The sequence below is a fragment of the Dipodomys spectabilis genome, unplaced genomic scaffold (genome assembly GCF_019054845.1).
Source record: "Dipodomys spectabilis isolate Male_0828 unplaced genomic scaffold, ASM1905484v1 ptg000163l, whole genome shotgun sequence".
Lineage (NCBI taxonomy): Eukaryota > Metazoa > Chordata > Mammalia > Rodentia > Heteromyidae > Dipodomys > Dipodomys spectabilis.
The window spans coordinates 2,891,394-2,915,269 of NW_024870840.1; the positions used below are offsets into that span (position 1 = coordinate 2,891,394).

General features: G+C 33.6%; 1 protein-coding gene across 3 annotated transcripts in view; it reads left to right on the forward strand.

Moving 5' to 3' along the window:
* Window positions 1–15,469, forward strand: part of Tmtc3 (transmembrane O-mannosyltransferase targeting cadherins 3) — a 46,380-nt gene extending 30,911 nt beyond the window's left edge. For 2 of the 3 annotated variants that reach the window (XM_042693124.1, XM_042693125.1), the window contains exons 12-14: window positions 812–981; window positions 3,312–3,538; window positions 5,112–9,799. In XM_042693124.1, the coding sequence (XP_042549058.1) occupies window positions 812–981; window positions 3,312–3,538; window positions 5,112–5,926 (1,212 nt within the window). In that variant the 3' untranslated portion in view covers window positions 5,927–9,799. Of the gene's footprint in view, window positions 1–811; window positions 982–3,311; window positions 3,539–5,111; window positions 9,800–15,386 lie in introns of those variants that run through there. The other variant, XR_006149512.1, reaches the window with a different exon arrangement.
* Window positions 15,470–23,876: the final 8,407 nt, after the last annotated feature.

Below are 23,876 nucleotides of genomic sequence, written 5' to 3' on the forward strand. Positions count from 1 at the left end.
TTTTGTGCTTTAAATACTAAATTCATTACAACTGTTAATACAGGTGAAAAAAGAATGTCTATATCTCTGCTGCCATATTGTATTCAACAGTTTTTATAATGAGACAATATTTTTTGGATATAATAATGCAGTCTTAAAGATGGAAGATCTCACTCTACCCTTTATCAACTTTGTGTCATCAGAAAAGACCATTTAACCTGATGTGCAGATTTCTCAATTAGAATAATTTCACACTGAACTTAAAATTTTTTCTTAAAGCAAAGTTGAGCCATATGATATCCTAAGGAACATTTCAGTCCTAAAATGATATAAATTATATTTTTAAGGTTATTAATGTTTTTTGCTCAAAATTTGGGTACATATTAAATAGGATAATATTTAACATGAATAGTAAATACAACATTTTATTTCACAATGTTAAACAACTGAGTTGTTAGTATAACTCTGAAACTAGCTATAATTTTTCACAGCTGGGAAATACTTTGCTGATAACATGGTATTTAACAACAGTGTGTACAACTAGACTATAATAGGAGTCTGAAGTATTCTGTTTTTGTTGTGATAGACTTAAAGAGACCTTGACCTAAATAGATTCTGATATCTGATTTCATAAAAAGATATATGTAAATAAGAAATGTCCTTCAGTGCCAAAAATAGAATTTATGTTTATTGAATAATAAAGGTTCATTCAGTTTCATTTATTTTTTTAGTTTTGTAAAACTTTAATCTTATATTCTATGTTATTTTAAATAACACATCAAGAAAACATACTTTTTGCCAAATATATGAAAATGCTTTTTGTGTTAAATAGATTATTCCTGGCAAAAAATATGCAGCCAGAATTGCACCTAACCACTTAAATGTTTATATCAACCTGGCCAACCTGATCCGAGCAAATGAATCCCGTCTAGAAGAAGCAGATCAGCTATATCGACAAGCAATAAGCATGAGGCCTGACTTCAAGCAGGCTTACATCAGCAGGTATTACACTTTACTTTAGAGCTATATCATTGTACAAAATTGAAGATATACCTCATGTACTTTTTTTTACTAACTTGGCATGCTTTTCTTTTACTTGCCCTAATTGACAACCAAGTGTATAGGAGTTAATAGATTGTTTTAGATTGACAAATTTAATTGACTAGAGGATTCCTAATTTCCGATAGCCATAGTTTGAAAATTGACTGATTAATGATGACTGTGCCAAAAAACAGCAGTTAAAAATTGTTTTCTTGAGCCATTCTTTCTGATGGAAGCATAGAATCCGTGTGTGTGTTTGTGTGTGTGCGTGCGTGTGTGTGCGTGCGTGTGCGTGCGCGCGTGCGTGCGTGCCACAATGTCTTGATCCATTCATCTACTGAAGGGCATCTGGGTTGGTTCCTTTGTGATTTTTTGTTTTTTTTTGTATGGTCTGCCCCCAAAGGTATATCCCCTCTTGTCACTACATTTGATTTTGGTACCCTGGTATTGTATATATGTTTATTTGAATTAAGGAAGGGAAGGAAAACAAGAGAATGGTGAGACAAAGGACAAGAGGGAACCAATGCAACAGCAATATGCACAAGACAATACATTGGAAATGATCTGTACAACTTTGGGGGGCGGTTGGAAGAGAGAGAAAGTAGGAGAAAATTGAGGGAAGGGGTAATAAGTTTAGCAAGAAATGTGCTCATTACCTTATGTAACTGTAACCCCCACCCCTCCTACATCACCTTGACAATAAAAAAATGTTTTCTGACATGACATGTTAGAACATGATCTGTGTTCTACTGTAGTTATTTGCTATACTTAGGGAAAATGTATGTTAAGCTTAGTTTTGTTTCTTGCCCAGTTAACCTAGTCATAATTTGCAACACTATAAGGAAAGTACATTAGGAATTTAACTTTTTTTGAAAGTGCTAAAAACAGAGGTGTTACACATAAGTCAGGCAAAGAGTACATTTCCTTTTGGATAATGCCAACCCCTTCCCTCACTACAGTTTTTCCCTCCCATCCCACCTCAAGTTGTGTAGCTTATTTTCAGTGTAGTGTCCAGTGAGTTCACTGATGCATTTGTTCACTCTTCATTCATCCTTTGGCCCTCCATTTCCATGCCTCCCCTTACATTCCCTGAGACATCCAGACAAACAGGACAAAAAGAAAAGAAAACAAAAATAGCAAACGAAAAAAAACTCATTTCCATTTCCTAGAGTTCATTTTGTAAGTATTATTTTTATGATCAGGTCCACACAGGCAGTATGCACCTGAATTTAACTTTTTGAAATAAAAATCTGTTCTTAAATTGGAGTTGCCTTTTATAGCTTTACCCAGTGCTCATTGTGTTATGTTCATCCGTTAAGAATTATTCAGCATGTCAGGAGCCAATGGCTCATACCTGTAATCCTAGCTTCTCAGGAGGCTGAGATCTGAGGATCATGGTTCAATGACAACCTGGGCAGGAAAGTCCATGAGACTCCTATTTCCATTGACCACCAAAAGGCTAGAAATGGCACTGTGGCCCATGTATAGACAGCCTTGGATATAAACACTCAGGTATAGTCCCCAGGACTTGGGTTCTAGCTCTGGGACAGGAACTAAAAAAAATTAAAAAACCAATATTTGCAGTTAAAAAATGGTCATTCCTAGAAGTTACTGTTGAAAGGATGTTATAAAAATGTGTTAAAGCAAATTCCTTTTGAAAATTCTCAAAAAAAAAAAAAAAAAACAACTGCATAACAGTGGTTTTCAAACTAATCCTTAATTGTAGATGTGTTCCTATAAACTGTCAGCAGGTGGCACTAGTACCTTCCCACCCATTCAACTTTTTGAAATTTCCTTTCTCTTTTTTCCTTTACATGAATGTTTATTTTGTAAGGATATTGTGAAGGAGCTTATTTATACACTGGGATACAGACAAAAACACATAACACTGTCATAGATTTGAATACTGGAGTTTCCCTCTAACTTGGGTGTATGTTTCTTAAAGTAGTATAATTTTATCACTTGATAAATTCATTGGTTTTCCACTCTATATTTGCTATTATTTGTTGGATAATGCCTGTTTTGTCTCTTTTTAAGATACAAATAGATTTTTTTCTGTCTGCTTTTCTTACCTTTAAAAGTCAAGTAATTCCCTTTCTTTAATAATATTTGATAATATATGAAACTACATTTCTGAACTAAGGAGTTCAGATTTCAAATATTGCCTTTTTCAGAGAGAACTTGTAAGTCTAAAAAAATTGCATGTAGAAAAGCTTAAAACTTGTGAAGAATTGTGGGTATAAACTGACATGTAATTTTCTAAGTAAACTTTTTATTTGATTTTTCGACAGGGGAGAATTGCTTTTAAAGATGAATAAGCCTCTCAAAGCAAAGGAAGCCTATCTTAAAGCACTGGAGCTAGACAGAAATAATGCAGATCTTTGGTATAACTTGGCAATTGTCTATATTGAACTTAAAGAACCAAATGAAGCTCTAAAGAACTTTAATCATGCATTGGAACTAAATCCAAAGCATAAGCTAGCACTATTCAATTCTGCTATATTAATGCAAGAATCAGGTATAGTTTATCACTTTTTTTCTATATTTAACTAAATGGCAGTTTGGAAGTATAGTAAAACCTGAAGTGCCATTACCTACAGCAAACATGAACAGATCTGGGCATTAATGACTTAAGAATGAATATTTAAAACACTTGAAGTAAACTCTTTTCAAGTAGTAAGTGCAAGCATATGTAACAGTACTTGTTCTTTCTTCTGGTATGTATTAAAAATGATGCTTCAGGTAATAAGAAATATCCCATCTATTATATTTATAAACATTTATATATTAAATGTACAAGACAAAACAAGTATTAATCAGAGTAAATGTGTACTTAATTTTATATAAGAATTTTAGTTTGCATTCATAAAATTGCCTACATGAGTTATGATATTTATGTTGGAAAGAAATCCCTTTATTTACAACTTTGATTATTTCTTATAGTTCTTAATACATACAAAAAGGATGAAAGTATCAAAAAATTACAGAATTTTAGAACTTCAAAAGGACCATTGAATTTACTTTCATTGATCTTCTATTTTAATGGGTTAGAAAATGGGGTTCAAAGTGTAACAACTACCTCAAATTCATAAAGTTACTTTAGTAGCTAGTTCATGGTAAGATGTGAAGCCCAATAACTTATTTTCAATTTTTCTTTTAGTTTTTCATAAATAAGATTTTATGGTGTGGTGAATCAGATATTTCAGTTTGTAAGCAATTCTTAACAGCAAAAGAATTTTTTCTTTGATGATACTGTCAGTTGAAAGAATAACACTGAGCCAGGTATGGTGGCACACACCCATACTGCCAGCATTGGCAGACACAGGAAAGCTGTGCATTCAGGACCAGTTTAGATGAAGAGGAGACATTTTATAAAAATAAATAACCTTTTTTCCTTACGTTTATATAAATTTATAGAAAAACATACTTTTGTAAGATTTTTTCCAACCTTACAAAACAGCTCATTATCCAACATAATATTACAGCACATGGTATCTAGCTATAGTATTTGAAAAGTTTTTATTTGCAATAGAACTTGTCTAAATATTTTATTTTTCAAATCGTAATTATATAGCTAATATCATTGACACTTTCTTAAAAATTTGATCTGACACACCAGAAAATCAGATTTTGTAATTCTAATACTTTTTATTTAATGATATAATTTGCTAAACCTTTTACATACATAACTCGTGTAATTCTAGAAAATTCAGAGAGTTAACACAGAAGTTAACCTAGAGAAGTTTAATAACTTAATGTATAAAGTTATAATGGTAACAGAACCAACATTGATTGAATATATGTTTTGAGGATCCTTTGCTTCTTTCTCTTTATTTTCTATGTTTGATTGTGAATGATAAAGAGATTTCTTAGTTTCTGAAACACTAGTGCTTGGGAAAGGATGTGATATCTCACTTCAGTGTTGACACACATTGTTTTCTATATGAACTTAGGCTTTGGCTTTAAATTTTTTTATTGATGTATGAGAATTAGTTGTTTAATGCTACATTTTATAATCTAAGTAAATACTTAAAAATGGATCATCCAGCTTAATTCATTTCACAGTATTTTTCTTTAAAAAATATTCTTAGGTGAAGTTAAACTTAGACCTGAAGCTAGAAAACGTCTTCTACACTATATAAATGAAGAGCCCCAAGATGCTAATGGATATTTCAACTTGGGAATGCTTGCCATGGATGACAAAAAAGACAGTGAGGCAGAGATTTGGATGAAGAAAGCCATAAAATTGCAAGCTGATTTCAGAAGTGCTTTGTTTAATCTTGCTCTTTTGTATTCCCAAACTGCAAAGGAATTGAAGGCACTGCCAATTTTAGAAGAATTACTCAGATACTACCCTGATCATATCAAGGGACTTATTTTAAAAGGAGACATTCTGATGAATCAAAAAAAAGATATACTTGGAGCAAAAAAATGTTTTGAAAAGATTTTGGAGATGGATCCAAACAACGTACAAGGAAAACACAATCTTTGTGTTGTTTATTTTGAGGAAAAGGACTTACTAAAAGCTGAAAAATGCCTGGTTGAAACATTGGCGTTAGCGCCACATGAGGAATATATTCAGCGTCACTTGAGTATTGTCAGGGATAAAATTGCCTCATCTGGTTTTGTAGAACAGCCAGGATTCCCAGATGAAAAGACATCAGAAGAAGAGACAGACAAAATTCCAGTTGAACATGAGAAAGAAATCAAAAGTGAATCTACACCAGCACAGATAATAAAAACAAGTGATAATAAAAGTCACTCTAAATCTAACAAACAATTAGCAAAAAATTCAGACAAAGAGGTCCCCCACAAAACAACAAAAGACATCAAAGAAATTGAGAAGAAAAGAGTTGCTGCTTTAAAAAGACTAGAAGAAATTGAACGTATTTTAAATGGAGAATAACATCATTCTTTCCTCATATGACAATGGCATCAGAGAACTTCTGTCTATGTCATGTGATTGCAGGGATCTTTCAGAAGCGTCAAGGACATATAGCAGTCTTGTAAGCTGCCTCTTCATAGGATCTAAATAAGATTTCGTTAAAGAACTGTCTCAACTGAGGATACCTATTATATAAGACAGAGCAAAGGATTTGCATTTGGATGTATGAATATTGCAGAAATACTAAATTAAGGTGATAATTTTGAAACTTTTATTATGAAAGGGAGGATTGTTTTTTCCTTGCAGCCTATTTACTACTCCAAATTAAATAATTTGAGGGCTGAGTGGTGATCTCTTGAAGACATATCTAACATATTGGCTTATTCTGTAAATCCATTAGCCAACTTCATTTTTCCTTTACCTCTTGAATACCGGTGATGGTTTGAACATACTTATTGAATGCATTCTTTTTTTCCTTAGTAATTCTTCTGGAAAAATGAAGAAATTTTGCACTATGAAGGAATATTAATTTCTTTATAGTGTGTTCTTCGGAAGCTTTGTAGAGAGGATGCTGGATAAGACATTTTAAAATAATCATGACATGTTAGCTTAAGAATGTATTTTTCATAATTCCATACATATCTTTACTCAGAAATGCAAATTTTAAGCAGGTAAAGTTTTATACACACACACGTTTCTAATGGTGCTCACAAATATTGTCTTTCTTTTTTGCATTGAGAGTATCACAAGTTAAGGTACATATTCATGACTATTCTTTGAAGCTTTCACTCCCCAAACTTCTGTTTCTTACTAAGAAGTAAGAAATCATGGAAGTGGCACTGTGGCTCAAGTGGTAGAGCGCTCACCTTGAGCTAAAGAGCTGAGGGATAGCACCCAGGCACAGAGTTCAAGGCCCCATGACCTATCAAAAAAAAAAAACTGTTGAGAAAAGAAATCATGTTACTCTATCTGGTCTTATTTAAATTTTTTTTTCCAAAGTCACATTTTAACCATTCTGATATAAGTAACCTACTATATTCAGTACTGTTTAACTGAGAAAGAACATTATAAAAGTTTATATTTAAACACTAAATTCTTGATATCTTGTGGTGGATATTTTTAGTAAATACTTAACTTTGACTACTGAACATTAATAAAAATTTTAAAGCTATTTTAATTCTAGGATATTTTCCTATTTGTGCATATATTGTAGCTTAAGCAAAATTGGATTGTTTTGGCCTGCTGTCAAGTTATAAAGATTACTAACCTAATATAGGGTTAATCTGTCCTGTGGTTATGGCAATTTTAAACATAAAAAATATCTTAGACTACAAGTAGATGCAAAGTCTTACTATTTTAAAATCTCGTTTTTTCCTTAAAGTACATTTTCAATGAGCTTTATACCATAGCATCTAATAAATTTGGTTTTAATTTTAAATGTTAAAGCTCAAGGTATCATTCTGGGTTAGTAACTAATTTATAATTATGTAGAGCTTCAAAAACTATTTTTTTAGTTCCTTTGAGATAATTCCTTTCTAATTATGTAGTCTGAGAAAGCATATTCCTGTAATTTTTTTAAGAAATGTTCTATAAATAGGTCACAAGAAACAGTCTGCACTAAAGTCCCACCCTTATTAGGTTCCCACAGGATCTGGCATAGATTTTTTTTTTTCTTTTCTAAGGTAGTTTAAAGCATGCACTGATACCACTGGGTATTAATTCTCAACCCAGGAGATTCTGTTAAACATCAAAGCAATATCTAATTCCAGTTCATAGATTATAACTTTGTGATTTCAGATTTAAGGTGAAGAATACCTCATATACTATGACTTGAAAACTATGTTATTCTTATGTTTTGTCCATATATCTTGAGGAAAAGTCTCCAGAGTGATCTCTAAAGCTATAATTTCACATGGAGATCAGTTTAGTAAAGTAAAAGGAAATCTTTTTAGTAGCGAAGATACTAATAAAAGCTTGGGTAATACTTTAATAAGTTTAAGTAAATGATTTAAATGATGGAAAGTATATTACTATTACCTAGTAATAACAATAGATAAACTTTTGAAATTTGTAATATAACCTAATTAACATTTGGTTTAAGTTCCACTTAGGAATTGTGTTCTGAGAACTAGTATTTATTTCTTAAAGGTTGAGTTCAGTCACGTTTACTATGTGTAATATTTTATTATCTACAAAAAATAGCTAGATGAGAGAAGGTAATGGATTTTTTTTTCCTCTGACATTTTGAAGAGATAGGTATGGGGACATTCAAGCTTTGCTCACTAACTCATGGTTCTGAACTATGAACATTAAATTTAGAGAAGAAAATATATTGCAGGTTTGTGCTGGTAAGTGGATAGAGTTTCATTCTCATTGTTTTCAAAAATCTACTCTCCAGGAGTTCTAGTAAAGCTTTGACAATCCCCTAGGAGTGATGTTACTCCTTCACTACTTCTCCAAAGGTAGAATTAAATTCTTGAATTACTTTGTATGTTTATATTCCTTATTAACACTAGAATTTGGAAGTTTGTGGTTATTCCAGTAAGTATGTTCTTTTGGGAAACTAAAGACATGTACCTCTATGCCCAGATATCATTGAATAATTTTCTAAAGTTACTGACTTAGAATAAATGGTTGTTTTGTAGTTTTATGTTCATTATTAATGTAAATATTCAGTGTGTGAATTATACTATTCTAATAAAACCTCATGCCTTTTCATTGTATATAATTTGAGCTCTCAATTTCATGTTATGGAATGTTTCTTTAAAATGCTTTAATGAAAATATTGATACTTTAGATTTCTATGTCAATTTAAACATCAGAAATCCATATATTTGTCATATTTATTTTTCTACACAAAAGCTAACCGCATGATTAAATGGTATTTAAAATGACCCTTTCCCCAATATCTGATAATGGAGTCAAAAGTTTTATGTATTGGAAGCTGTCAGCCATCTGTGTTAAGGGTTCGTAGAGTGGCTTAAAATTGTATGCATTTTGTTGTATTATGATGTCTGTGTGTACCATATGTCTAACTACTCAATATTAAATTGATACGTTTTTAAAATCTTAACCTAATTTGCCTTTTAGTCCTAAAATAAGGGGAGGGGGAGGAAAGAGAGTAAAAAAAGTGATTTCCACCTCCACAAAGAAAGAAACCAGCACATAAATTATTAGCAGTAATCCAACAAAGGCGTAATATAAGTTAGACTCTGGCAGTGATAAATTTTAAACTTAATGATTAAAACTACACTAAGAAAATGAAACAGTTAATTCAAACTTAGGACTTAATTAAGGTTTAAATTCTGCATGTACTCGAATTCAAATCCAGAATGTCACCTCTGTTTAGAAGATATGGTACATTGTTAACCTGTACTCAATTTTCTCATCTACAAGTTTGGGGAAAATCTTTAATATATTTATCTTATGCATTAATATACTTTACATAAGTGCTTTGAGCAGGTTCTAGCTCATAGTAATGTTCATTGTTAACATAAATATGAACTTAAAATCTATACATTTGATGCATATGATTTGATTTATATGTATACAAACAGGAATAATCATAGCAAACAAATGATTAGAGGTCAAATATTAATGGTTGTACATACATACATAAAATGTATTTAGGATTAAGTTAAAAGTAAATACATAAACACTAAAGAACTTTAAAATTGTACTGCCTTGCTATATAGTCTCATCACAAAGGTAGCATAAGAAATGTTCGATTTTCTCAAGGCTAGATCTCAGGCAAACTCACATTCTTTGTAGCTCACTTTTTTTAAACACTTACTGTCATTGCATTTACTGTCATTGCATTACATAGCATTTATGTTCTAAAAGAACCTGATGCCTTCATGTTTCTGCTTTGAATAAAACAACCTTCAAAAATCACTGTAGTTTGCCTTTTCTTGAAGACTTCTATGGTCAGAAACCACTTTTTTAAAAACAAATTTCCTCTCGTGGCTTTGGTTTTTGTTACTGAGAAAGTCAACTGATCAGTATGAATGATAAGTAGATCTTTATAACATCTCAGAATTGAGTAAAGTGGCAGACAGTAGAGTGAGAGCTACTTCTTAGGACAGGAATTTCTAACCAAGTTAGAAATAACTCTGTTTTGTAACTATAACCAGTCCTCTAAGCAGGGTACTGTTTTTGATGGGTCCTGGCAGGCCAGTTAACTTATCTTTCCAAACAGAATCAAAGTAGCTACACTTAGCAAAATCAGGTTTGGGTCCAGTAGAGACATCTATAAAATTAATTCCTGGCAGTGGGAGTACCTTCATTTTTAGAATGTTAAACCATTATTACTATTTCCTTCAGTGGATTAGTCTCTTTTTTTGTACTGTTTTATTGTAAAAATACTGTACAGAGTACAATTACATGAGCAAGGTAATATGTACATTTCCTATCCAGCATTGTTGGCATTGTTGCCTCCTTTGTTTTACCCTTACCTTCCCTCCCACCTCCACAACTAACCCCCCCCCCCCGCCAAAGTTGTAAAGTTCGTTTTCAACATAGTGTCTTGTACATCTCGTCTTGTACATCTCATTGTTACAATGGGTCAACCTGTAGATTCGTTTCATTTACAGTCTTTTTTTTTCTTCTGCCTATAGCTTAAGTATTAATATTCTCTCTTACACTTTTTGTTTCCAGAGTCAGTAGTTACAGCTATGTATATTTCAATTCTTTAGCCCCAGTTTTCTCCAACCCTTGGTGTCAAATCCAGCAATCAGAACATCACCTCCATAGATATTTACCACACCTTCAAAACCCATCACCATGTGTAAGTTTGCTGGATGAAAGTAGGAAGAAGACAGGAAGAGAGTTTCTCTTGCTATAAGTACCTGAAAGAAACAAGGGAAAAAGAAATTATTGGCCTGGAATTTAAGAAGTTTCTATCCAACATAGCAATGAGAGCAAGATGGAACAACATTTTACTTCATGTTGGCCAGGAAGCAAAAGCAAATGTCTGTGTTTAATCCCATCTACATTTGGGTGAGATCTCTTAGTTAACCTCTGGGGACACCTTTATGGACATGCACAAGTATGCTTTTCTACTCTTAGAAGTTTCTCCATCCAATCATGTTGACATGATCCCAGAAGGTTAGGAAATAGAAAGGCCAAAGATAAAGGAAAGTTTGCTAATAGTTTCACTATGTGAAACAATTTTAAGGCATCAGAATAAATACACTTGATTATGAAGTGTAGGTTAAAAGTAAGTATTACCAAAAAATTACAACTTTTAAACCATCAGAAGAAACACAGATTAGCTATAGTAATAGAGAAAGATGTTAGATTTAATGGCTAATATAGCAAGATTGTAATGGAAGTAGATGGGTTAAATCTAAGAAAACAACTTAGTTTAAATCATGTCTTTTGTATTTAAAGAGTACGTAGTTCCTATATTTGTTACATAAATCTGTAACCAAAAAGTATACCAGAAAGGAGGTGAATCAAAATAAAAGTGGGGTGGGGTAGCAGTTTTAACATAACAAATTAGTTTAAAGCCAGAAGGAAAGAAAGGCTTTAAGGTAGAAAATGATGTATGCTGATTGAATAACAGCAAAAAGAAAAGAATAAATCCAAAGGATATAAATTGAAAGGCATTTTTTTAAGTATATTCAGCTGTGAAAAGAATTACAACCACCAAAATTAAAACAGGTGAGGGAAGATTCTTTCTTTGGAGTTATTTCCAAGCACCTCCTTCCTTTGGAATGTTGTAACTCTGGTGTAGAATGAAAATTTGGCTGTTTCTATGTGGTGAGAACTTACTGGGAGAATGAAACTGGCAGAACTTAGGAGTTTGTGGCAAACATAGAAAAGGTATTACATACTGAAAACTAAGAGACCACATGACTCTTCCCATTAGATACAGGTTAAACTCTGCATTGACAAAAGAGATTGACTGAGCATATAAAGTAAAATCTTTTCACTCTTTGCATTACTTTGGTGACAAAACCCTCTAGAAGGAGGCCTTGAGGGAAAATAATTAGCAAAATGGAGATTTATAAGGCAGTGAATGTGGAGGTTTGAGAAGATTCTGGAGGTTAACAAGGGATCATGATAGCCTATCATGAACTAGTCATGCAGTTTCCTGCAAAGAAAGTCTTCCTTGCTCAGATGACTGTCAGCGAAACCAAGCTAGGAAGCATCTGTGCCATACAAATGCTTCATATGATCACAAGCAAGATTATTTGCACACAAATAATCCAGAAGTCCTTCCCAACTTGCACTGCAACACAACCCAGGAGGAAGTCAATTGCATCATGCTGCCTAGAGAAAGAGCTGAAGGGAATCATTTTCCATAATGTGTTTGCACAAAGCCACTGATTGCTATTGAGACAGACTCCCATCTACCTCTTGCAATTGAAGATCTCTTCTGCATTGGGCCATTATCAGAAATCCCATAGAAGCTGCTGCCACCATGGGTGACAAGGAAAACTTCCTTCAAGTACTGCCATAAGGCCACAATTATACTCAGAAAGTCTGGTAGCTTTGTTCACTATGTTGGACAGATTCTCCCATGTTCTCCCATGACAGTTGTGATATGGAATCAACAGCTTCCCAGACTTCTTGGTTCTATAGCCAATACATTGAGACTCAGGAGGCTTGGATGTTGATGTAGATCTTTGGGTAAAAGTGGACTGTTGGAAAGACCAGGATCTCTTTCAAGAAGGAAGTAGTGGTCATTGTGTTCATGGGGATATGCCCCAGTTTTGGCTTTACCAGCCCCATGTATGTAGTACTTCTGCTGTTATGGATCTCTGTCTCTATCCTTTACCCTATTCTATTTATTAGGCAACCATTGCTTGTCATGCTTGCTTGATCTGGTGCTGGAGCACCAAAGAAGATTTACATTGCTATTACATGACTATTTTTAGACTTTCATATGTTGTTTTAGTCTATTTTCTGCTGCTAATGATACCACTTACTGTATAAAGTCAAATCAAAAGAGACTTGTGTTGGCTCATGTTTCTGGTCTAAGGCCAGAGGGCAACATCTAAGGATGTTCATTTTTGTCGTTAGAAGAATTCTCCTATGGCAGTGGGTAAAAGAGAGGGCAAGAAAGAGCCACCTTAACTGGCTTTTGTAGCAGACCCACACTTGAGGAGTCCAGTAGTCCATTAAATGCATTCATCCCATAAATGAATAAATTTATTCATGAAGCAGAACACTGATTACCTCTTAAGTTACTGCCTCTACTTACTTCTTGTCTCACAGTGAGGATTAAACAGTTTGAGAGGAAATACACCACATTAAACCATAGCCGGTGAGAAAGCACAGCCTACCTAGTTCATCCTGTGGCCCTACCCAGTGAATAAACTGAAGCTCCTAGAATTTAGCTCAAGAGGATAGCAAATTCCTCTCCTTTGTGTATTCTGTTCAGTTCCTATAGAAAAGGGATGTCCAGAGAATTGTTAACCGTAGCTCCGCTCAGGAGGTATCCTGAAAGAATAGTGGCCTTATACCAGATACCATGTGGCTGTAATCCTACCTACTCAGGAGGCTGAGATCTGAGGATCTCAGAAGGGAAGTTCATAAGACACTTAACTCCAATTAACCACCAAAGAACCGCAAGTGGAGCTGTGGCTCAAAATGGTACAGTGCTTGCCTTGAGAAAAAGAGTTCGGGGACTGGGCCCTGGCCCTGATTTCAATCCCCATGGCTGACAAAAAAAAAAGGAAAAAATAGTTGCCTTATGTATGGAATGGATGTTTCAATTTAACCAACTCAGAGTTTACATAACTCTGGCACTGGTCCTTACTTATTTCCTCCAAGCTTCTGTCACTGAAGGCAAATACTTCATCCCCTACCTTCTATTTCCACTGCTGCTCCTACTTCTGCCTGTGGCTGTAGGGTTTACCTGTAAAGCAGTAAACAACAATTGAAGCAGAAAGAAAGGCCACAGAAATAATTAATGAAAAAAATTGAAGTCCAGAACATATTTTACCACAAAGATGGCAATGGTATTCTCTACTGATGCTCTCATTTAGCATTTTAGCTTAACTTGGATGAATTGGGAACAGCACTTGGAGTCCTATGTTTACTTATCCTTAAAGAGGAGGACTATGATCACTTGTCAATAACCAAAGGATAAAAGTGTCAGTGTGTACCCTTTCTGTGCATATCAACTTCTGCAAAAATAGCAAGTTCAGGGTTGCATAAGGGTAGGAACGCCCCTCTTATGCTTTTTCATGCCTTAATTTGTGTCTCTCCTTTCAGGGTCTATTTTCCTGTATAATATCCCAAAAATGTTCCTAGTGAAATTTTTATATAAACTCATTTTGGTAAACTGAAATACCTATAGCTTCTTAAGCAGAAAAAAAAAAAACCAGGTTAGATTATCGTGGGTCATTTCAATGAGCAAGTAAACAAAAACACTTGAAGTTATTCAGTTCTACTGAAGCAACGCTTTCCAACGAATGCTTTCATTTTGCTATAACTTGTACTTATAAATAATAAGAAGAAGAAACTTGAGTGGAGTTGGCTTGGAGTAATTAAAAAACATGATGTTACATGAGGGTTTGTTAAAAGTTCCTTCATGGCAAATTCAAACATATGTAATATTATTAACTGTGTCTTGGCAGCTTATTTTCTTCTCTTATAAACAGTTGAAAATGCAGCTCTGGATTATTTAATTCCCAGAAAAGAAAAATTGGAACCAGTTAGCCTGTTTAATTTCAAAATCTACCTGATCCACAAGATAATCAGCAGGAATTTTGCAGAACATTGCTACTTACATCATTTGATAAGACTCTTGTCTAAAAATAAAATAGAACTTTACAAAACAGACCTAATTTTTATAACATTCCTTTCTTCTATTATTTCTGTCATTCTTTCTCTTATTTTTCTTCTTATAAAATCCTTCAGAAATTACCAGAAATTTCAAATAAATGTCTAACTCCTTCATCTATTTCCTTGATGTTATCTTTTTCAGAAGCTCTTCCATTCTTACAGTATGAATTTACCAACTTTATATTAGTTGATCCTTAAATGTTTGAGTCCTGAACTGCTTGCACTTGTCAATAAGTTCATCATGCTAGTAACAAATACCGAACTTTTATTTTTCTTCTTGATGTATTTCAAAAATATATTCATCCATACATTCTTGATTATGTCATTCTCCCATCTGGGATTTTTCCAGGGCCTTTAGATTTCATAAACATGATCAGGCTCTAATTTCCTGAACTCCTCCCCACTTCTGTCTCATTTTTCCTTCTTTACTTGAGCTTTTTGTCTTGTTTTATAATTTAGATCTCTGAATAATTGTGTAATAGGACAAATAAGTTTTGATTGGCAAATGGTCCATTGGAAAAGGTGATAACATGTTTTTAAAGAATGCTCTGGCAAATAGTATGTTAAATAGACATCAAGAATGCTTTTTATAATTTACGAACATTAAGGGAGAAGAGAGGAAGGTATGGGTCACAATTGCACATTAGCATTAGATAATGATTTTCTTTGTTATCTCTTCCAGAAAACAATCATATTTCAAATGGCCCAAAATTGAAGGAAAGGAAGATGAGAGAAAAATACTTCAACTATTATCCATACAACTTGGTGAGTGTAACTCATATATATATATATATATATATATATATATATATATATATATTAACATACCTCCATTTGCCTTATATACTTTGCCACTTAATTCACTATGGTAAGTAGTAATTCTATCATTCTATATTGGGTTTATTCATATGTGAAACTGCTGAAATGAAAATAAAACTGGTACATGTCACAAATGCTTTAGCTGGATTATTCATTATAACTCGATAATAGCATTTTATTATAGCTTTGTCTATGACCCATATTTAATCTGACACTTAGTAAAAAATAATTTTGTGTTTCCTTTGTGACATGGAAAATTGCTGTCCTTATACAACAGTTCTTTTGTATATCTGATTTTTCCTTGGCATTATGATTGTTCTTTTAAATTTTAGATCTTATCATGAGTATAATTTTTGACATCTTGTGAATGAAAATTTCTTGGGCACAAAATTATACCCTGTCAGGGCTGGGAAGGTGGCTCAGTGGTAGAGCGCTTGCCTTGCATGCATGAGGCCCTGGGTTTGATTCCTCAGCACCACATAAGCAAAAATTAAAAAAGCCGGAAGTGGCGCTGTGGCTCAAGTGGTAGAGCACTAGCCTTGAGCTGAAGAGCTGAGGGACAGCGCCCAGGCCCAGAGTTCAGGCCCCAAAACTGGACCCCCCCCAAAAAATTATACTCTGTCATATGAAACACTGAAAAATTTTACTTATCCCTTAGAAAATATTTTTTGCCAATTTAATTTCTATTTTAACAAAGCTATGACACTGAAGAAGTGAATAGATTATAAAATTTATTGAGATTTTTTTCTATTAGTTTTCTATTGCTGCTAGAATAAGTTACCACAGAGTGACTTAAACCTATACAAAATATTATTATCTTACAGTATTGTGGGTTATAAGTTCAAGACATATCTCATTGGTCTAAAAATAATGATACTGTTAGGAGTTTCTTGTTAATCTAGAAAATAATTCACTTCCTTATTGTTCCTTGGTTTCTGCATTTGTTGATTTGGCCCCTCCTTTCCCTTACAACTATTCCCTTCTCCAACTCTTATTTCCTCAAGGAGCTTAATTTCTATATGCAAAAAGTTTTATGTTATGATTTAGTGTAATACAAAGCCTATGCCTTCAATATATCTCAGGTGTCAAGGAGATATATTTAGTCTTAAATCGATTCTTTTTCCTGAAGTTAATCTAAGCATTCTCTGTTGTTAATGCCCTTGATCAGTTAATCTTTCCAAATAACTGAAAAGGAAACATGTATTGTGAAATATAGTAAGGTAGGAAATCTGTTTTCTATTCTTTGAAGGACTAGAGGAAATTTTAGGCTATAAATGGCAATATTGTTGACAGCGTAAAAAAAAAGTAAGTAAAGTAGACTATTGAGAATGTTAAAATACTTCTGCAATATGTTTGTTTGTTTTGCATACTGTATTACTTATTTAGGTAATGTTTCATGTAGATGTGGAGCTTTTTCTTTTAGTAGTTTTAGTAGTAACAGTTTGAAGTGATTTTGACATCTTGATCTTATTGCAATGACTAACTTAGAAAGAAAACAAAGGCCTTGAGAAGTTTTATTTGTTGGCTACATGACAATAGTATCTTCCTATCAATCAACCTACCTAACTATTTGTATCCATCTATAGACATACACATGCACACAGAAACACATGCACTGTAGAGACAGGGTTAGGAAAAGTTCAAAAGACTGAAGATTTAAAATGTTGTTGTGATTACAATTCTTCTTTCCTGTTTAAACCCAAGTATATTTCACTTGAATGAAAGACCAGTACATTCATTGTTCCAAATTTTTTTTACAAGGTTGGAGATCCTTAGGGATCCAAACAAATATCAAAACAAGATACTTCACATTTTATTCCTTCTCAAGGACTCTACTGGAAACTCGCCTGGAGTTCTATCACACTCAGACATGCATGTGTATACACACACACACACACACTCACACACACACACACACACACACACACACACACACACACACACACAAATTAGTAAATCCAGGCAAAATATCTATTTATAATAACCTCAGTCTTCCATAAACTCAAAAGGCTATTAATTTTACCAAATGGTTTCTTCTAGCATAGATCAAATCCTTTCAACAACCACATGAGTACTCATGGATATCTTTGAGTGCTATCATGAGTAAAAATGTATGTACAATGTGGAAGAATGGTAGAGTAGACTAAGAATGAACTCCAGAGTTGAATCCTTAGAGTCTTGTTGTTATTTGCATCACCACTCTTGGCTAGTTCCTCTTTGAACTTCTCACTCATACCATATACTAATTGTAATGTACTCATGCTATAGAATATGCATGTGCATGTACACACTACATGTACTATATATCTATATCCTATACATGAAAGAATAATAATAGCATTATAAAATTTAAGGTAAGCTCAATATTATCATAAATTATCATAAAGCACTTGTTTGTGTGAGGTGATAGAATAAGTTCATTAGATTCATCAATAAAAAATTACATCTAGGAAAGCCAGGTGCCAGTGGCTCATGCCTGTAATATTAGCTACTCAGGAGACTGAGATCTGAGGATCACGGCTCAAAGTCAGCTCAGGCAGGAAGGTCCCTGTGAGACTCTTATCTCCAGTTAACCACGCGAAAACTAGAAATGGTGCTGTAATTCAAGTGGTAGAGCACTATCCTTGAGCTGAAGAGCATAGGGACAGCACCCAGGCCCAGAGTTCAAGCCCCAAGGCCAACAGAAACAAAAAAAAATTACACTACAAGCAAGACTTAAAATTTCATTTTAAAATATATTTTCATTTTATCTATATATAGATCATATAAATTTTGGGATGCAGTATGAGTTTTAATACGTGTATACAATGTAATGAATCAAGTCAGAATACCTATCACCTCAGATAGTCATCATTTCTTTGTGTTAAAAACATTTTAAGTGCCCTCTGGCTTTTTGTTTTGTTTTGTTTTTCTTGGGGCCAGACCTGGGGCCTGAATTCTGGGTCTGAGAATTGTCCCTGAGCTTTTGTGCTCTACCACTTGGGCCACAGTTCCATTTCCAGCTTTTTGGTAGTTAATTTGAAATAAGTCTCATAAACTTACCTATCTGGGCTGGCTTTGAACTTTGATTGTCAGATCTTCAGATCCCAGCCTCCTAAGTAGCTGAAATTACTGGCATGAGCCACTGGCATCTGACTCTACTAGATATTTTTAAAAAGAATTGCTTTCAGTCATCATGAATACTGTGTGTGCTGAAGAACACTACTAGCTTTCCTCCTAAGGAGTTATACCCCCTGTACCCTTTAACTATCCTCCCTTCATTCCCTCTTCTCCTGTACTCTTCTAGGCTCTAGTAACCATGAATCTATTTTCTACGTCTATGAAATCAACTCTAACTTCCACATATAAATGAGAACATTTGACACTTCTCTTTCTGTGCCATGTTTCTTTCACTTAATTAATATTCCTCAGTTCCATCAATGCTACTACCAATGACACAATTTCCCTTTTTATGGTTTAATTAGAAAAATACAGCTAATTGCCTGAAAGTTCTGAAAAAAAAAAAACAAAATTCATAAACATACTTCAATCATATATTTAATTTTTGCCTGAAGTATGATGAACTTATTCTCCTCAGGATTGCTTTCTGATATCCTTCACCCACAACCACCCACTGTTAAGTTCTCTCCTCCTTTCTTTCTTTTTTTTTTTTTGGTCTGGTTGTGGGGCCTGAACTCTGGGTCTGGGCACTGTCCCTTAGCTCTTCAGCTAAAGGCTAGCACTCTACCACTTGAGCCACAGCACCACTTCCGGCTTTTTTTTCCTTCTGCTTATGTAATGCTGAGAAATCGAACCCAGAGCCTCATGCATGCAAGGCAAGCACTCTATCACTGAGCCAACTTCCTAGCCCCTCTCCTCCTTTCTTGATAAGTACAGTAAATGGTCTTTACATTACAAACTGCATTAAGCTCTAATTTTTTCAGAAAACTAATGAAGTTTGTACTGTAGAAATCAATATATAAATATATATGTGTATATATTTATATGTATATTGTGTGTATGTGTGTACATATATGTGTATTCATATGTATATATGTACATGTATGTATATGTATGCACATATTTAAATATATGTATATATGCTCATATATACACACATGTGAGATTTTATATATATATATATAAAATATATATATATTTTATATATATTTATATATATATATTTATATATATTTATATATTTTATATATATATATATTTTATATATATATATATATATATATATATATGGAATCTATTCTCCAACTCAGAAAACATGTAAGAAATTTCTAAGGTATTGGAAAGGGAGTGCTGGATTAGATATGGAGGAGATCTGTCTAACCTTTCCAAATTAGAGCAGTCATTGTTACTGAGCAATAATTCTAAGGAAGAGTATGAAAAAGGAAAAGGAGCAATAAAACTGCATGCAATAATAGTAAAAAATAATAGTACTAAATAAGAAAATAGGAACAATAATACTAGGGAATAGTATAAGATACAATGAGAAACATAAATAGAAAAAAAGACTAAATAGACAAGAGAACATAAAAGAAGAGAAAATAGACAAAGATCCAGCTAAAGTAACATGAGAATGAAAGGTAATGATAATACCCAGTAAGCAACCAACTAAAAATAGTGTCAGTGAACAATTGTAGAGTGTGGGATAGGGAAAGAAGGAGAAACCACAGAGAGGAAAACCTGAAACTGAAGATAAAAAGAGAATTAAAATGGAATTGAGAAGAGAAAAAAATTATTTAAAATGAATATTAAAAGCTATAGGTTCACTATAGTTCACACCCACATTCCCTGTACTTGAGAGGATAAGGAGGCAGAAAGACCATAAACCTCAAGATCTGCCTGGGTCTTACACTTTTGGAGACAGCCCATCATAAAGCTAGATTAAAAACGAAAAGGAAAGAAAGACGGCCTTCTAGTCTTCACGGATGCCATTTATGTGGGCTACAGTACAAATTCCTGATCTATTTTGATTGGCTTGCTTTTCTCAGGGCAAATGGTCAGTATGCTACCAGATGTAAGCCATTATGTCTATGCTATTTTGGCATTATCTGTTTCCTTTGGTATAGTTTACTAGCAACCAGAAGGTATGCTTTGTAAGGAGAGCTTGTGCAGTTACTTCTCAGGGCGTTATAGGGCTGATCACATGTCTTTTGTTAGCATTTTTCAGTGTGTATGGCTTTCAAGTATTTGGTCTTGCCATGGGAAGATCCTCTACAGCTACATAATGCCCCTCAGTCTTTCTCCTCTGGTTCTTCTCATGCTGGAGTACTGCACACATGGGAAGTGACTTCCATTCCCTCTGTGATTCTGATCATAAATGGATTCTCCATATTCTTTTGATCATGACTCTATCAGCAAAATGGTTTATCTTGCACTCTCACTCTATGGAAATTTATTTATTATATACCTGTACTGTTTATTAACATATACTAAACACAAACACATTTTATTTCTTTAATTAGTGGCTTGAATATTATTTCCCATCCCTCAATGATTTGCTTTGAACACATAGTAGGATATGATTATGACATTGTGCCAAGCACAGATTTGTTATAACTTTATCAAGAGAAAGGACAAAGCAACACTCAGTATGAGCCATCACTAATGATTTATATACCTTTATGTAGCAAAATGGTATTTGATCCAAATTGAAACTGTTTTCTCTTGATATAATAAATAATATTATTACCCAAAAGGAAATAGTCAATGAAGAAATATGTTCTACTAAGCAGCGATTTATACAATTCTTGTCACTAATCATAAAACATTAATTTTCTATGGTCTACTTTGGTTTGACTTGATGCCCAAACATGTATTTCAAAACAAGAAAATTGTGTTTCTCATTATTTGTTCTAACAAAATAAAAATAGTTGGCCATGAAATAGCTGTTCCAGTTATCTTGAGGAGTTATTTTTATAATTAAAAGTCTCCCTTTTGTTCTCCACAAGAATATGTAAGCATGAGTCTAAGGCAAAGTCTAATTTGACCCAAATAACATTTCCTTCCTGAAGTCATCTATAACATTATTCCAAAGGAATAATGACAACAATTCAAGCATCTGTAATTGGAATGGGATAAATTTTCATTTTATACATTATCAAAACTTATTATGTAAATTTGAAGGTGGAATTTGGAAGGAAGGACACATTCAAATAACCTGTCAACTCTGTTAGTTTGCTTCAGATTATTTTATCATAAATAAGTGACTTCAAAGATTATCTTCTCTAAATATTTTTCTGTTTTATTGAGACACAATTAGATTCTTTAATTTAAAGATAATCTAAGATAGATACTCATTTTATTATACTACAGAAGCCACAGAGAATATTTTCAGCAAGAGGACATGCTCAAGACATTGTGTTAAATATTTTTATTTTAGAGAAGTCATTACCAACCCATTTTGAGTTTGGAAAGTACATTGAAAAGTTGGCAACATATTATGGATTCCCAGTGAAGAATTCAAGAAAGTTTTCCAACCATATTCACCACTAGCCAAAAGATAAAGTCAAAACATATTTTTCCAAGTCAGACATATGAATGAAAAGAAGTACTTTGCAAAACAAATAAAGGAATGACTTTATATCAGACATTTCAATTAAATTACAACTTTTGTTTGGTATATATTTTTGTTGTAAAAGTACTGAACAAAGGGGTTACAGTTACATGAGTAAGGTAATGAGTACATTTCCTATCAAGCACTTATTTTTAAATAAGGCTTCGATTTTTTTTTAGAGTTGGTCCAATGATATTTATGGTAAATAGGGCCAAAAGATTTGGTTAGTATCTGTGCCAATTACGTCTAAGCCAATGTTTTCTCAAATTTGACTGCTACTATGCCTAAGGAGCTTCTTTAAGTAATCATTATTTTATTAACAGTTTTCATGGGCATTCTGAACTGAGCACATTTAATATAAGTAAACACGTATGAAAAACAGCCTCAGTTGGTGAGGTCTCCCTTCTAGGTCAGATAAATTGTGCTAAGTATTTAATGAATATCTTGCAACTTAATAACTATAGGGAAGATATTATTATTTTATAGTATGAAGTAAAACTTTCCTAAACCCCTCACTAATTAATAGCAGCCTCAACCTCTTTCTCTTTGGAAAACTATTGCTTCTACTTGCACAAAATGTCCTTCTATTCAGTTACAACTTATCATAAAAGAGTTAAAAAGACAATATGTGCATTAGTTAGCAGCCAGACAGAGAAAAAAATATTTTCTGTCTTGGTAGCAGTTCTACACAGGAACCACAGGACAAAAAGTGAATTTGAATTCTTTTGAAAATCAGAATAATGGTCCCCTACATCTCAACCCACGTAACTTCTGAATATATGTTGCATGTTAAAACAAGCTTTGCAGACACACTGAAATTAACTTTTAAATAAAGCCTTGAAATGGGCAGATTATCCTAGATTATTGAGTGGGCCCAAGGTAAGCTCAGCTTTCTTATAAGGAGTCACAGAAGATACGAGGATAGAAGTAGACGTTGGAGTGACATGACCCATGTATATAAGAGTAGCCTTTGGTTCTGGAAACAAGAAAATAGATTCTTCCCAGGAACCTCCAGAAGGAAATGTTCTGCCAAAACATTTCGAACTTTTGACTTCTAGAATTGTAAGAAATCAATTTATGTCATTTTAAGTCACAAATGTGTGATAATTTGTTATAGCAATACTGGTAAACTAATAAAGAAAATATTTCATTTGCTACTTAATATCATAGAATTATGTAAATTCCCACTGAGTAGCCTAAGCATTTTAAGGGGGACTTCTCAGATAGTATTGCTTTAGGATTGTTGTAAAACAAAAATTATACATTTTACTGTTTGATATTTAATAAGCAGAGGAAGAGTAGATAACTCTTCCCTCACAGTTCAGGAGTCTGAATACCTCATTGATTTTTTTTTTTTTTTTTACAGAATATATATGGTGTTTATTTATTTATTTTATTTTATTTTATTTTTTTGGTCGATCGTGGGGCTTGAACTCTGGGCCTGGGTGCTGTCCCTCAGCTCTTCAGCTCAAGGCAAGCGCTCTACCTCTTGAGCTACAGCGCCACTTCCGGTTTTCTGGTGGTTTATTGGAGATAGGAGTCTCACGGTCTCTCCTGCCCAGGCTGGCTTTGAACCGCGATCCTCAGATCTCAGCCTCCTGAGTAGCTAGGATTACAGGCGTGAGCCACCAGCGCCCGGCTCATTGATGTTTTTTGAGCCCAGTAGTTTGAAGCTGGTGAACATAAATCTTGTAAGATGAAAGAGATTGCTGTCCCATGTACTAACTGCCGTTAAGGAGATTCAATGTCTGGTGCCTTTATGCATTTTTGAGTCAATATATACATACTCACTGTGGAACTTTT